At 37.2% G+C, this 16,283-nt stretch overlaps 4 protein-coding genes across 6 annotated transcripts in view; 3 read left to right on the top strand and 1 right to left on the bottom strand.

The window, feature by feature from the left end:
* abca1b (ATP-binding cassette, sub-family A (ABC1), member 1B) overlaps window positions 1–4,785 on the top strand; it is a 32,859-nt gene extending 28,074 nt beyond the window's left edge. For both annotated transcript variants that reach the window (XM_027172933.2, XM_027172934.2), the window contains exons 43-47: window positions 403–537; window positions 925–1,028; window positions 1,957–2,049; window positions 2,242–2,485; window positions 3,422–4,785. In XM_027172933.2, the coding sequence (XP_027028734.1) occupies window positions 403–537; window positions 925–1,028; window positions 1,957–2,049; window positions 2,242–2,485; window positions 3,422–3,565 (720 nt within the window). In that variant the 3' untranslated portion in view covers window positions 3,566–4,785. The remainder of the gene's footprint in view (window positions 1–402; window positions 538–924; window positions 1,029–1,956; window positions 2,050–2,241; window positions 2,486–3,421) is intronic.
* A 268-nt stretch (window positions 4,786–5,053) lies between these two features.
* nipsnap3a (nipsnap homolog 3A (C. elegans)) lies at window positions 5,054–10,470 on the bottom strand. Its single transcript, XM_027172937.2, has 6 exons — window positions 10,117–10,470; window positions 7,550–7,760; window positions 7,304–7,465; window positions 6,762–6,911; window positions 6,110–6,196; window positions 5,054–5,885 (listed from the first exon to the last, which is right to left on the bottom strand). Exons 1-6 carry the CDS (start codon window positions 10,192–10,194, stop codon window positions 5,809–5,811), a joined length of 765 nt encoding a protein of 254 aa, XP_027028738.2. The 5' UTR covers window positions 10,195–10,470; the 3' UTR covers window positions 5,054–5,808.
* Window positions 9,831–12,332, top strand: LOC113659880 (probable pancreatic secretory proteinase inhibitor). 2 transcript variants are annotated; one of them, XM_027172938.2, is made up of 4 exons: window positions 9,831–9,999; window positions 11,479–11,510; window positions 11,597–11,709; window positions 11,888–12,332. In XM_027172938.2, the coding sequence occupies exons 1-4, from the start codon at window positions 9,936–9,938 to the stop codon at window positions 11,931–11,933; spliced, it is 255 nt and encodes an 84-aa protein (XP_027028739.1). In that variant the 5' UTR covers window positions 9,831–9,935; the 3' UTR covers window positions 11,934–12,332. The 2 variants fall into 2 exon arrangements, with proteins under 2 accessions (XP_027028739.1, XP_027028740.1); XM_027172939.2 differs by lacking the exon at window positions 9,831–9,999 and adding an exon at window positions 10,596–11,192 and having other exon boundaries at window positions 11,888–12,264.
* Window positions 12,333–12,458: 126 nt separating this feature from the next.
* Window positions 12,459–15,843, top strand: thg1l (tRNA-histidine guanylyltransferase 1-like). The gene is made up of 6 exons (XM_027172935.2): window positions 12,459–12,917; window positions 13,930–14,106; window positions 14,708–14,877; window positions 15,065–15,153; window positions 15,379–15,486; window positions 15,575–15,843. Exons 1-6 carry the CDS (start codon window positions 12,730–12,732, stop codon window positions 15,734–15,736), a joined length of 894 nt encoding a protein of 297 aa, XP_027028736.2. The 5' UTR covers window positions 12,459–12,729; the 3' UTR covers window positions 15,737–15,843.
* Window positions 15,844–16,283: the final 440 nt, after the last annotated feature.

The raw sequence follows: 16,283 nt of genomic DNA, 5'->3' as shown, positions 1-16,283 counted from the left end.
ACCAAAAAACAGATGAGTTAAAATGTATTGTTGGAGGAAAGCAGTGAGAAAAACATAAAAGCCAAATAAGACAGATGGGTGAAACACTGCCCCTCAAGTACATTGTAAAAGTTTCTTTTCCATTCTGTTCTTTGATTCTTTTAGCCATCACATGACTGTGTGCCCTTAGTTTAGAGTTTTGTACATGTTGGTTTGGCAGATGCAACCCTGCCCCCTAGTGAAAGTGAATGTCAGTACAATAAAAACATTTACCCTGAATAACAATTTTTCTTCTTATATCTTTCCTCTGAAGAGCCCTCAGATTTTCAAGACCGTCCCCTAGTTGTTGGCAATCACATAGTAATAATAAACATTAGAAAACAAAGAAATGAAATATAAACTTTGTGTGTATTGTATGTCTAGGTGGCTGAGTGGGGCATCCGTAAGCTGGGCCTCATAAAATATGCTGAAAAAGCAGCTGGAAGCTACAGTGGGGGCAACATGCGCAAACTCTCTACAGCCATAGCCCTCATCGGAGGCCCACCAGTGGTCTTTCTGGTATGTCCACATTCCCCCTGGCATGCACAATCAGCTCATACTGTCATACTGCTTTGTCACTCTGGCTGATCATGTGCTCAGTCTGCGAAGCTCTTGATAACAAAAACAACACAATCCAAAGCTGTTTTGTTGCATTATCAACTGTGATTCTAAAGACCACTCATTAAGGGAAGAGGATTAGGATGAACAAACTGCTTTCTAATATTAACACTAGTTATTTTTTTTTCTAATATTAACCCTAGTTATGTTTTTCTAGTATTTACACTTTATTTCTACAAAAACATTATTTTATTAGTAAAGGCTTTGGATCATTTTTAGTGTGCTGCTCCTGAGTAGGTGCTTTGTCATAAATCTGTGTACTAACAGTGTGTGTGCTGTTTCTCCTAGGATGAACCCACCACTGGCATGGACCCCAAGGCCCGCAGAGCTCTGTGGAACTGCATCCACAGCATCATCAAGGTTGGGCGCTCAGTAGTGCTGACTTCACACAGGTAATACATCTGTTCAAGCTCTAATCTGTATGAGAACTGAAAAATAGAACTGTACAAATAGTTGATATGTTTAAAAGAGTACTCCATCATTCTTTAACCTAATATCTATCCTCCACATCTACAGGATAAGTGTGAACAAGGATGTAAACAGAATGTTTGCCTGTACTGAAAAAGTAACAAAAGACCTGCTTCTTCAAAAGTCTTTTATAATGGAAGTCTAAGGGCAGTGGTTCATCATTAAAAGTACAGTTCAAAATTGTAATCGTTTCACTTCAAGAATAAAAGTCTTATCGAGCAGATAAGAGAATATTATAAGAGAATGCACTGAATGTTAACAAAGCTAATTTCTGCTGTTTTAGACATTTCAGCACTGGAGCAAAGCAGTGTACTTTTTAGTGTTTATGTGGGATCCTTTTGCCATCAGGCTACAACTAAGAGCATATATGAAAAAGTAGTCCCATTTCTGACAGAATGAATTATGCAGATGTAGCTTAATCTACAGACAGCTTTGTCTAAATAAGTCATTACTGACTGCCCCAACGAGTGCTCTTAGACATCCTTTATACCTGAGTTTGATTAAACAGTCATTTTTTTGTGTTTATTTTTCAGTACAGGAAATTGTTGAAATTCTTGTCTTATCTCACACAGATATAATTCGACTGGCATGTTTCTGTAAAGGATGTCGGTACTCTGTTCTGTTGCTACTCTGGTTTAAAGCTCTCAGATGAATTATGTTAACAGTACTTCTAGTAAGAAATAATGTGAATTTGGTTGGATGTGGGGTTTTTTACGGTTCCTACTCAAGTGCATTCAGTTCATTTGTTGCTATCCAGCTATTATCAAGACATAACCCTTACTCCAGCCTAACAACAAAAAGGGACAGAACCTCCACATGTCATGCGTTCATCTTTCCTCCATTTTTATACAGCATGGAGGAGTGTGAGGCTCTGTGCACCAGGATGGCCATCATGGTAAATGGCAGATTCCGCTGCCTAGGAAGCGTCCAACATCTAAAAAACAGGTGAGATCAATATCAGTGAATTTTCATCATAGCCAGTCCTGTGAGTTTGTGAATATGATTGCATGATATCCTTTAAGTTTTTAAACAATAGACATCAGAGGGATGAGTAGAAACTGATGGTTTTCTCCAGACTGCATTTATTTCATTGTCAGATCCTTTAACACAGATGTGTGTGTGTGTGTTCTTGTATAGGTTTGGTGACGGATACACAATCGTCTTAAAAGTGACAGGACCCAAACCAGACCTACAACCCGTGATGAAGTTTATTGAGATCGAGCTGCCTGGCAGTATACTGAAGGAGAAACACAGAAACATGCTGCAGTACCAGCTGCCCTCATCCCTGTCTTCCCTTGTTCACATCTTCAGCATTCTTGCTAAGAACAAAGATTTTCTCCAGATAGAGGATTACTCTGTTTCCCAGACCACACTGGACCAGGTAAGATTTAGCCTTTCAAAAAAAGATTTCAAACAAAGGTATCAGAAGCGGCATATGGAATGTTCTGGATCTTATCTTGAATCAAAAAAACATCTTAAAGGATTGTATTTACACTGATTAGCATTCCCAGTAGATAAGCGGTAGAAAATGAGTGAGTGAGTGAGTGAGTGAGTGAGTGAGTGAGTGAGTGAGTGAGTGAGTGAGTGAGTGAGAGCATTCCCAGTCTCAAGTCATGTCACGTCCTGTGGTAAACTGACTTTGCGATTATAAATTCTGGGCCAGAAGTACCTAAAATAAAGACTCTTGTGAGACTCGTTGATGAGCAGTATTGCAGATCACAGTTTTGTTTTTTTTATTTGCTTTTTTGAGATCACAGTTCACAGAGTTTTTGAAATGATAAGAAATAAAATTATACTGGAGCTCTAAAATCTTAAATGTACAATATAAATGACAAATTGCAATTAGAAAGATTTTACAAACTGCACCTTTAATACAAGCAATGCTAATCCCAGTCAAGTCAAGTCAAGTCACCTTTATTGTCACATCACCACAGCACATGTGCCTTGTTGAGTGAACTTCTAGGGAGCGAGATCCAGAAATTGCAGAACCATTTACATACAGTAATTAAGAAACAGAAATTAGAACAATTTACATACAGGTGAAAAATGTGCAAAATGCTTAGTACCAGGTGAAATGTGCAAATGTGGAAAAGATGCAATGTGCTCATACATAGTCAGTACACACAGTGTACTACTAGACATATTTACAATGCACTACACATTCATGTAGAATGTAGGCAATTTCAGTAGCTTCAGAAGATCACTGACATATCTATATAGTCAAGTTGTTTTAATTCTCTAATCTTCAGTAAGAATCATTTCTTTGTTACTCTCTTTTCCAAATACCTGTACTGAAATGTGAATTCTTCTTTTGTAGGTGTTTGTTAACTTTGCCAAGGACCAAAGTGACGATCACTGTGACCACTCTATACGGCGTAAAGAAACAGTAGTAAACATTCCACTGATCAGCTTGCCAGCAACTTTAAAGGACGAGGAGAACCACAAGGAGAGTTTTGTGTGAGCCAAAGACTCTTACACTTAGAGTTACCTGGAGGCAGTGAAATTCATGTATTTCACATTGCCATTCTTGTCTTTGTGCAGCAGTCGGCTAAACAATTTGCTCAGCGAGCCGATTAAGGCCGCTGGCGTACGCTTTCACAGATGCGATAGCTGAGAAACTTGATGCAAGTCAATGCAAAAAAGTGAACAAGTTCAGTCTAAACGTACTGTAGTTCAGTGAGGTCTGAATCACTATGCTAAATGTATAAGGGTGAAGCTTGAATATTTCGATCAGTTCTTATACGACCAGGACCAATAAGTCTGTCTTTATGTCGATGATTTTTTTAGATATCTGTGAGTTGACAAATCTTTTTAAGCACAATGTGTAATATTGGATTGCAAATGATAGTAAAAATAAATTCAGGGTGTATTTCTTATTTGAACTAGAAATGACATTATGAAGAATCATTTGTTCTGTCAACAGCTAAACTGCTGGTAATTTGATTTTGTATTAATATGTGCCTTTATTTATGAACAAACTATAATTTTGCCATTTTTAAAGTCCAATGTGGCATTATTTCGTTTAATATTCTTGCAAACAGTACTTCACAGTGTCTTTCAATTTTGTGATCTGAGAGACGCAAAGTGTTTATTGTTGTGACAAATAAAAGTGCTGCTTTTGTACGTTTTAATTAAAGCATAGAGATATGTTTAGGAGATGCAGTTTCACAGTCACAGAATATAATGTTTACCTCAGAAAAAACAAGTGCTCAGCAGTCCGAAGGATATTTCAGTAGATGATTCGAAAGAGGTTTTGAACAGGTGCATGGCCTTTAAAACCACACTAATCATCGGGCATATTACCTTTCTGGTATACTCAATAGAAGTCAGTGTTATGGATCGAGTATAAACATACACTACCCAGTGATCCATCAGTATTGTGGAAGAGAGCTTCTCAATGGTCTATGGTCTATGACTACAGTGTCCATCCTTTCACTCCTAGCACTTTACTGTATGTGTTCATTTTAAAATTTATTGCACTGGATTTTCCACAGAAAAAAAAACGTTTTTTTTTTTTGTTTTGTTTTACCTCCGTGTTTTTCTAGTTGAACTGAAAATCATTTCATCATGGCAACAGTCTTTATTTAATACCTGTTTACATTTCAGATTTTTATGAAAAATGGCTGTGGAACATCTGTTACTGTACAATACACAATAAAATGGCAAATCTACACCATAAAACACTGTATTTTCATTACTGGATGAAATGTTCCTAAAACTTTAATTAGGCATGTCTCTATGGCGCATGTGCATGAAATGAAGAAGGCAAAGATAAATAATTAATAAGATGTTAATGTAGGCTATTATTAAAATAATTGTTGTAAATCTGCCCTAATCAATGTACTACTTTATCCAAATTAAATTTTATGTACATTTTAATTAAAGCATAGAGATATGTTTAGGAGACGTAAAATGTAATCATGCAAAAAAAAAAATTAAAAATCCAGTATATAGCAAGAATTAGATTTTTATTTTGAGATTGTATATACACACACACACTGATTCAAATAAGTGCATTTGAACATCGTTAAATATTAGAAATGACTAGGAACTTTATAGACATGTCTGGTGTTGCTCAGCATGACAAGACTACTAATGCTGAAAGCCTATAATTTTTTTGGTAACATTCTACCAGCGAGTGCGTTGTTCTGAGAAAAACAGATGTCAGCAAATGCCACTGTGTGATTGTGTTGTGTAAGATGTGGGTTTATGAAACAGTGGTAAAGATAAACAGTCTGAAAAAAATGTCTATAAACCTTGATTTTCATTGTAGTTTTATCCATTTACATTTTGCAATCTGATACCAGCTAGCGGTTAGATTCGAATCTTTAAATACAAATTTTTCTAGTTGCACTTTTGAGGTGAACCAAAATTATGCTTGAGATACATGCAAGCGAAAAACATAGCTCAGTTCAGGAATCATACGGTTTTCAGAACTATGTAACAGAAATGTTATAAGTCTCAGGACATATAGACCATGACTACAGCTAAAAATGCTGAATGCATTCTCAGAAACCAATAAAGTAGATGCCGATCTCATACATGCTCATAGTGTTTCTAATGACAGAAATGTAACCAAAACTGAGGACGTCCAGTACATCCCTGCCAGTTAAGCTGAGAGTTGTGCAGCGCTACACTCAGCACTCATTTAATCATTGGATGATAAAAGTTGATCACCAGTAGTATTAGGAAAGTTCTAAGTGTTCATTTAAGAGGTGAGTAGGAGCAGGGAAACAACAGCTTGTTTTTTTGTGACTCCAAGTAGGTCACACTCCGTCGCACTGTGGAGAAAACACACAAAAAATATAGATTTGCTCAACACATTATAGAAAGTGAACAGGTTCTCTGTAAGTACAGTACAAATCAAAAATCGCGTGTGAAAGCTTTATATCACGTTGTGATATAATAAATAGTGACAGAATTTCACCGTGTAAGGAGTTAATCTGAGTTGCTGTTACATGTTGTCAGGCAGTAGGAAAGGACATTTTGTGGACATAAATGTTACCTGCGGACACAACCCTAGCATCGCTGTGGGCTTTGTGTCTTACTGCTGCCCGCTGATCTGCGCTCTCGTACCACCACATCACGTGCACTGTAGTATAAATAAAAACAATAGGTTACAGAAACAAACATTTATATGCTTTAAATAAAGAAAATCGATTTTCAGTTTTAAAAAAGCAGCTTGTAATGTTTAAAGGGTTTTTAGATTGGATTAGATTTGTATCATTCTGATAATATCCTGAAAAAATTTGATTGTCCGTATTACCATAGCATGTATCCTGCTAGTTTTTCAATTTTTCCAGTCTGGAAATTAGCTCTGCCAACAACTGCGACAATGCAGAACATCTCTGCCCACTTTCCATTAAAGGCAACCAAGTTACACATCTTTCAACAGCAGGATGAAGTCAATTAAAAAACATGAACACCTTGTTAATGCTTTCACTGTATTTGTAGTTTGCCTTGTATGCAGCAGAGGTTTCTAAATATGACAAACTGCTCCTTTTACAGAAACACATATTTTCAAATTGCCATGAGGACAAAAGTTGACATAAAAAAATGTAAGTAAATATAAGACTTTAAGCTAAAATATCATGCTTATTGAGCCCTCATGAGCTAAACCTTGCCTACAGATTTAATCACTGCTACATCACACTCACGTCTATTGAGCAGTCCAAACTCGGAGTGGAAAACACCCACAGGGTGAGCATATCCTGGAGATGCATGGGTGCCCACTGCCCCCTGAAAACTCTCACCCCACACAGCTGGACCTCCTGGTTTCATCTGGAATGATGCCAGCTCATACACACCTGAGGAAAACCATACAGCTCTTTATTTACTGACAACTGAAATAAAACTCAAACTATAAGTCAGTCAGTATGCAGAGTGTTTAGAGTAGGAGTATTTCCACCATACATCTGACTGATAAATTTCTAACATTGATTTGCCTTTCCATTCAGAAACCATGTCCTCTCAAATAAGAGATTTTTTAAATTATTTTTTAAATTGAGTTTCAAAACAAAAAGCTTCATCTTAACCATGGTTAAAACTGGTCAGCTATTTTATACATCTACATTCTACATAAAGACAGAGTTTGGTATTTCACCTTACAAACATAATCAAAAGATTAAACATATGATAAATTGCCAACAGTTAAATGAACAAAAAAAAAACCCTTAAAATTGTAAAATTATATTCTTGCCTCCTTCTTTAGGTGGCTTCTGGATCTTGCTCCAAGGCACCAAATATGTAACTTCATTATCCTGGGAGCTAAGCATTGGCATAGCTTTAGAGATGTACTGCTCCATCCAGTTGGGATCCTGTGCTAGCGCTGCCCGGACCGCTGCCCGCTGAGCATAGCTTTCTAAAATAAATGTGAGATCATTAAAAAAAAGTTTGGTAGTGAGTATAGCAAAACTCACACTTATCATGTTGAAATTGCTCTCACCATACTTCCAGATGTGGAAGACCTGATTAAGGCCTCCATACTCCACACTCCAATAGCCCACAAGCTCAGAATGTGCAGTGCGCAAATGGATCTTCTCGCTGGTCAGCTTGTGAAAGGCTGCATTCAGGTGTGGTTTGATGAAATAGGTGCGAAATTCGTAGAAAGTTTCATGTTGTTGCTGTGGTCCAGTTGAGATGGAGGCTCTGGAGTGCTGAGGGAAAGAATCACATGATATTACTGAGACAATCACCATCAGTGGTGACATTGTGGCAAAGGGAGTGGAGTTGTTGCCTCACAGCTCCAGGATCACTTGTTCAAACCTGAGCTTAGATTACTGTCTATCTGGGGTTTCACTCTTTTCCACATGTATGTTTTTCGGTGTCCTCTACGTTCTCTGGTTTCCTCAGACCTTCCATAAGCATGCTGGTAGTTGGATTAGTGACTCTAATCTGTCTGAAATTGTGAACGTGTTCCTGCATAACTCCCATCATTCCTGGGATAGAGTTTGTAGAGAGAAAGGTGAAATGGAATGAAGTTGTAAGTTACTCACACCCGAATCATTCACGAGATCTTTGCCACGGTATTTCATAATCAGAAAACTAAATAAAAGAATGAAATTCCAATAAGGAAGCAAAGTGAACTAAACCAACCTAAAAGAGAGAAACGTAAAAGAAAGACTAAGGGAGAAAAAACAATTGCAAATGGATGAAAAGATCCTTAAACTAGAAAAAATGTTTAGTGAAACTAGTGAAGGATTTAAACTTCTAAACAAGATGATGAGACTGAGGATCAGACACTGTACATAGACAGTTGGAAGAAGACTTCAAAAGACTGAAGAATATAATTCATATAATTAAGTTTTCTTTTTCAGGAGTTCAAGAGAACTGTGAACGTTTGTCTTTACCTTTTAATCATGTATTCTTTTACATTTACTTCATTTGGCAGACACCCTTATCCAGAGCGACTTACATTCTCTCATTTTTTTATACAGCTGAGCAATTGAGGGTTAAGGGCCTTGCTCAGAGGCCCAACAGTGGCAGCTTGGTATACCTGGGATTGAACTTACAACCTTCCAATTGGTAGCCCAACACCTTAACCACTAGGCTACCACAGGCCCACTTTGACAATAGTATACTGTATTAAGCTGCACCCACACATATAGTGATGTTTGCTTTTGATGCGATGCTCTAGAGCAAGAACACAGTGACCTGTTAGTGACCTACACTGAAACCGCAGGTACAAACAATATGTAACCACAGCTTAGCAGATGCAGGAACTTAACTGTACATATATACCCATATATGGCTACTTAGCAACTGATAGGAAGTGAAGGAATGGAGAATTGATACACACAATGAGGTTATCAGCGAGAGCCGATGTGGAAAGAAAAGGTCGATGCGACTGAAGATACTATGCCTAGTAGTCACAGTGAGAAAAGTGTATATAAGCTCGTCTGGAAAATGATTGTGTGTGCATTCTATAGTAAGCAAGCTCAGTGCGTGTTACACTCAGTCATTGCTTATTTAGTGTGCATCAGAAAACAAACGCAGGCAGAAAACTACACTTGGAGAATGTTTCTTGGTTTGTTACTTCCTTTGCATTATTTGTAATTTTATTTTACTTTACATATATTACACACATTTATCTGTATTACACTGATTTTAATAAAAACAAGGCCTCCCATTGTGAGGACCCTGAAAAGACAAGAAGGTTTAAGTCTGACTCCTTCATCTAAAAAGATTCAAACATTAGATTAGGTAGAAGAACTTGAAGAGGATCCTTTGTTAGAAGACCAAGGGACTTCGAAGGACAACCCCCTGTCAAGGTAAGACCAACTTTGATAGTTGATCTTGTGTTTTCAAGTTATCCCGTGCAAACTAGGACACATTCCTTAGTGGGATTGTGGAAGGGTTTCCTACACAATCCAAAAACAAGTGTCACTAAGGGACACGCACTTCAGTATAAATTACTTCAAGTTCCCAGTTCCAACACGACACTAAGCGGACTAAAAGGGGTTACTGGTGATGAATGAATGTACAAACAAACAAACAAATAAATAAAGTGCTTATTGTAGTCAGGTACTGAGTCAAGTCTAAGTTCAGTAAAACACCACCTAAAACTTCCTGTCATGTTAATTATAAACCTACACATCTCTGGGCCTCCCACAGTGCCTTCATTGGAAGAACAAAGTTCAGGCTTTCTGTCATTTCAAAATACATTCTCTTGAACGTTTACAAAGAGGAACAAAACGCCATAATGTCCTTACACCTAAAGAGGAAATGCTGTCAGAAATTCTGCACAGATTCTCCACACTATCAGAGTTGGTTTAAAACACCAGTCATGTTTGTTGCTCGTACAAACGGACATTAAAGCCAACTTAGGAACGATGCTGTTGTTTTTTCTTCTCCACCCTGCCACGCCTAGTTGTTTTTGGGTTGTCGTGATAAAAGGTAATAAAAAGCTGCTCTACGTGGCTTTAAACCTGTGTTGTTTATAAACCCACGTGCAGTCGCGCGCGCGCACACAATCCTGATGTCGAGCAATGAAACACGGTATTATCAACAAACCTCGCTTCCAGTTTTGCAAAAGATGAAGTTGTCGGCTTTAAAGGTCGCCCCTCGAAGCGCATTTCGTAGTTTAAACATGTCTACACACAAGAGAAGCACCGAAAACCTGCCTACTGAAAGCGCTCGTGCCTTTGACCTCGGCTTCGTCCCAATCCTCTTGCTAGGGCACTAAATAGTGTGCTAAAAATAGCAGCCTTAATACTGTTTATAATGAAACTGGAACCTGGATAACTTCGTAATCAACCATTAAACAACAACGAAGCATTTAAATATCTCTGGTTAATAAATCATTAAGACTAATAATGTTTTAGCACTCTATTTAGTGAGATTTGACAATTAACACAGTCAGAGTAGGAAAAATACGGAAGCCGAGAAGTCATATATACTGCAATAACACAAACACAAGTATTCTACATTACATTATTACACAAGATTATAACTTTGGTCCTGGAAATGTTTCTCTGCACATTTAGTGCTTCTCTGCTCTTACATACACACTTCAACTAATCAGCTAATTAATATAGGAGGGAAAACACTAACATGTCCAAGAACATGGTTGGAATCCTGTTCAGAAAAAAATGTGTGTGAGAAAGCATGTGATCCTGAATAAGCATGCATAAAAAGGCTTTTAAAGCATCTGATCATGAATACTAGAACTGATACACTGTATGTAGGTTTGCAGAAATCACTTGCCTAAACTATTTTTGGGGATGTTATTTACACCGCTGCATTTTGGATTGTGGTCAGCAAATTTTCTGGCCAGACAGAATGTTCATCCCATAATAAAGAGATGGACAATAGAGAGGTAGGTTGGGTTCCCCGGGTGTTGAAATATCAGCACCTTTGTCCCATCAGAGATAAATAACCTACAACAGGTGGTCAGCATCACAACTTTGGCAACACAACATCCAGTTTTATTTATATAAAGGCAAACTCCTGAAGTATCTGGGATATAATCCAACACAGCAAGCGTAATCAGTCAGAAACTCAAGACCTCAAAATTTCACATCAATATTTTGTCAACATGACAAAAACTGTGTTGTTACTGATGTGCCTGATTCTCATCTTTTCTGTGGGTAAGTCTGCGTATAATGATAAATTGTTGATGATGACTTTATAATTAACTTAAATTTTAAGCTTAATAATAACCAAAGGTTTAATAACTTAAGGTGGGAATGTATGTTAATAAAAATATGTCCAATAAAAATATAACATTTAAATAATCCTTTTTAAATAATATGTCTCTCAGCAATTCTGTATTATACTCAAATAGTGATAATTGATTCATGTTCTAAACCTATTCAACTTCTCAAAATCATATTTTGTAATCTGGCTTTGTGTAATTCCATTATTATTTTCCAGATGCAGAAGACAAGTCAACAAGGTACCGAATGGTAATACATGTCTGCCCATTATCAACGCATAATTACTTATTTATGACTCACTGTTATCTCTAAAGGCTCGTGTTTCAATTTCATAGCCCACATGTGGGGGAATGAGTTTGACTCAGGCATGCCCTCTTAACTACGATCCAGTCTGTGGAAGTGATGGCATCACCTATGTCAATGAGTGTGCTCTATGTGTACATCGCCTGTGAGTATAGTCACACATAACACTGGAATCTACTAGATTTATTATAAAATGAAAGTAGTGTCTAAACAAAATAAACTGGTTCTTTTTATTTTTTTGTCTTTATTGATCAAAGTCACCTGTCTGTAAATTATGTAATGATGTTGCAGTGCCACAATACTGACTGACTGTATGATTTTAGGCAAACCAACACAGACATCTTGATCATGAAAGATGGAAGATGCTGAAGAGAATGTGTACCTCATCTCTCATATAACTTTTACAATCCATGCTTGTTAGTTTGCATTCATGTAGCTACAAAAACCCTTCAAATGTATTATCGTAAAAATATATACTTTTATGTTTAGATGTTATTTATATAGAGAAGTATAGATTGTGTATAAAGTGACACATATAACATTTTGACTTTCTTATTAAAGATCGACTGAATTAATGTCTAGAAACGTGTGTTGTGAACTTGTTTGTGTAAATCCAGCATGTTGCCTTGTGTGATTTTAGTTTGAACACCTGCACTGATCCTATTTACATTTAATATGAACATTTCCTTTATATTTTTTTCTATTAAGCAAAGTCTTTCTTATGGCAAAAGAGAATACAAAGGCTACTCGTCTTTTGTGATACAATAAATGAGGTATTTTTAATTATTAATCAATGCAAGTTTAAAATCATTTAAGGCTATACGCAATCAAAAATATATACGCATTGCAGGAGGCACATGCCGGAACGAATATTTTAAGATCCTCGTTTTAGTACGAACGCACAGGCTGACGGACCAATACAAATTACACCACGGTGTATATTAAGCAGGCACTTATTTCCTTAGTGAATGCCGTATTATTACGTGATTATTTGAGGGTCCCAAATCTCAGTTTAGGGTCCAGTCTGAAACTGAGCTTTAACAATAACGATGTCATCATTTAACTAAAGTGTGTTAAATGTCTAGTTATCTAGATGAACTACGGTACTGAAGGTTACCACGAGCTTTGAAGGATTCTTCACTTTTCTATTCCCTCTTAACGTCCCATGCTGAGTCAGATCTTTGCGTTGTTTGGAAATTTAGCGAAAAGAAGCAGTGACCCTTCGGCTCTGTTTTGCACAAGCTGTGTTATGGCGAAGAGTAAGTTTGAGTACGTTCGCAGCTTTGAGACAGATGACACATGTTTACGGAACTGCTACATCGTCATTCGGTTGGATGGCCGCAATTTTCACAAGTAAGTGACATTTCGTTTCGAGTAAATTGTACTATTTTGCTACAACATGCGACAGTGGTTAATTAAGAAGTGAACACCTCACTGCTCGCTCGTGATGTGTCGTTCGCGGTCGAGTCGGCTCGACTCATTGAGTCGACTCATTGAGTGACGCCTCTCGTGTATGAGGCGTTTATAGAGATGTATGAAATGCGCTCACTCACTCATTCACGTACTCACCCACTATGACATTTAGTCATAGTTAGACAAAAATAACCTTTTATGTCTCAAAATACCTAATATTGTAACATGCTTTTTGGGAGTCGATTCTTTATATTTGAGCTGACATTTTCTACTGAGATCTTCTGTAGATACCGCTGTTATGAACCGAGGTTCTGAGTGAATTTACTTAATATTTCTCCATGTAGGCGATTCTCCACAGTTAGCGATTGTAGCCTGCCTGATGCTGTGAGCAGTTTTACAGGAGCTTTATGGCAGTGATGCTGACAAAGTATTTCATGTCTCACTGGTAAAAAATGAATTAATCTGTACACTTACTGATCACTTTATTAGACACTCCTGTATTGTTCCATTTACATTTATAGTGTTTGGAAGATGCCGTTATCTAAAGCAAGGTACGAAAGTGTTTTAAAGTGTCACTGAATTCTAAGTCACAGACTAAAGATACCCTCAGTCTAAAACTCTGTTGGAAGTCTAAAACATCTTGTATGTGTACTTGTCTGCTATAGTGCATCCTCTTTAGAGCTTAATTTGTGTTCATCATCCTCCAGCACAGGCGATGCCAAACTAGGTATTGTGACCCCATACATCTTTTGGCTATTCAAGGACTGGGGTTGTCACAAATTCATGCCATTTTGGGGTCACTTACTGTATGAACCCAGCTGCAACTATTCAGCATGAATGCTGTCTGAATTCTCTGTATTTTTTTTTATAATATATGACATGGATACTGTATAATTAATCATCTCTGTCATGAGGATATTTTTGCTGATTATGAATGACTCTTTGCTTTCAGGTTTGCTGAGCAGCACAACTTTATGAAACCCAATGACGATAGAGCTTTAGGCCTGATGGCCGGCAGTGCTCGCTCTGTCATGGAGGATCTGGAGGACATTGCTATAGCTTATGGACAGAGTGATGAGTTCAGCTTTGTATTTAAGAGATCATCCAACTGGTTCAAAAGAAGAGGAAGGTAAAATAAATTCCTAAAATGACACGAAACTTTTCTGAACTCTTCTTCATTTGGTTTTCCTGTTAGGGGAAGCCACAATGAATCATGTCAAAACATATAACAGTTTTGAACTGAACTAGCAAAAATGTAGAGTGGCCTGAAAAAAAAAACAATGTTCATGTGTTGCGGTGTTTAATACAATAATATGTATTTACTGCAGTCATAGTTTAGTGATGTATTTCAATTCTTCACTAGCATCACATAATCCACTGATAGTAGAAAAAGTTTCTAATCGACATATCATGCTCGGAAAAGTTGTATAAAATTACGTTACTTTAACTGCTACTTTTTAGCCTAGTCAGTCATGCTTCAGGTTCCAGAAAACAAAATGTGCAGCACAGTGGAGTTTTTCTTGCCCACTGGGCTTCTCAGGTCCACCAAGCTGCCACTGCTGGGCCCCCGAGCAAGGCCCTTAACCCTCAATTGCTCAGCTGTATAAATTGTAATAAAAATTGTAAGTCACTCTGGATAAGGATGACTGCTAAATGCCAGAAATGTAAATGAAATGAAAATGTATTATTTGTCCAACCTTCAATGCACTTCCTCTGTTCTCTTCCCATAGTAAACTGATGACCCATGTGGCATCACAGTTCTCCTCCAGCTATGTGTTCTACTGGAAGGAGTATTTTGGAGAGCAGCCGCTGCTCTACCCTCCGGGCTTCGATGGCAGAGTTGTCTTATATCCGACCAACCGTAATCTGAAAGATTACTTAAGCTGGAGACAGGCAGACTGTGAGTGAGCTTTTTTTATTGCAAACATATTTCTCTGACAAAAATATATTTATGGTAATGAATTCTCTGATCAACAGGCAGATGCAGAAGATAAAGTTTTGGATATATAGCCTTTGATGGATAAGAGAAATAATGGATATTCCTTTTACTCTTGTTATTAATCATCATTTTTCCATTTAACTTGCAGGTCACATTAATAACTTGTACAACACTGCTTTTTGGACGCTGGTGCAAAAGGGTGGACTTTCTACAACTCAAGCAGAGGAGAGACTAAATGTATGATTACAGCCAAGCCAGTTGAATTTATTGATACTAATGAACATGTCTTAGTCCTATGAATTATGTGAAGTAAATTGATTCCTTCCAAATGATTCACTATGTATAAAATGTGGTAGAAATCATGCTGTTGCATTTCAAGCTAATGCAGTTTTAATTTTTCTTTTATTTCTGACTCATCACTTGCCAAATATTACTATCAATATTTTTCTTATGATGTTTCAGGGAAGTTTGTCTGCAGATAAGAATGAAATGCTGTTTTCAGAGTTTAATATAAATTACAACAAGGAATCAGCTCTACACAGAAAAGGCACCACACTGATTTGGGAAAAGGTAAGTAGCAATAATAGAAAGCTTGATCATTTTTAATGCATTTATTCGTTCATTAATTTATTTATTTTTCTACATAAACACCATACAGGTTGATGAAACGTCAACTAAAACAATCTCATTGCCCAAGGAAGGAGAAAAAGAGGTCACTTTTACACGGAGCAGAAGAAAAGTTACAGCTCTTAATTGTGATATAATTGGAGATTTGTTCTGGGAAGAACATCCAGACATTTTAGAGGAAGACAGCTGCTGAATATACACACACACACAAAAAGACTGGAGACTGGACCAATAAATGTTTTATTATCAAAACCAATGTGGCATTTAGATTTCTAGAAAAAAATAAAATATTTAAATGTATAGTAGCTTTTTTTGTAGAGTTTTTATTTGCCAGATTAATGTATGACTATGACCCGTGCATGAGTACAATCAGTATGTTTCTACACATCCCTGTTCATACAGGTCACAATTCAAAAAGAAAACGCACCTCAGCTCTGACACAAGGTGGCACTATGTAGCTTTCAGACGTTGTTCATGAACATGACCTCAAATTCTAATTTTATTTGCCACATAGAAGGACGCAGTGTACACAGTGTACAACACACAGAAATCTGATACCACATCATCTCATTTCGGCTTTGTGCTGAGATGTAACATATAACTCCATCAAGATAAATGGCTGCCCACTGCTCCGGGTGTGTGTTCACGGTGTGTGTGTGTTCACTGCTGTGTGTGTGCACTTTGGATGGGTTAAATGCAGAGAACCAATTCTGAGTATGGGTCACCATACTTAGCCGTAT

Source organism: Tachysurus fulvidraco, chromosome 10 (genome assembly GCF_022655615.1).
Source record: "Tachysurus fulvidraco isolate hzauxx_2018 chromosome 10, HZAU_PFXX_2.0, whole genome shotgun sequence".
Classification (NCBI taxonomy): domain Eukaryota; kingdom Metazoa; phylum Chordata; class Actinopteri; order Siluriformes; family Bagridae; genus Tachysurus; species Tachysurus fulvidraco.
The sequence above is the reverse complement of the archived record's forward strand: the minus strand, read 5'-3'. Positions and strand labels throughout refer to the sequence as shown.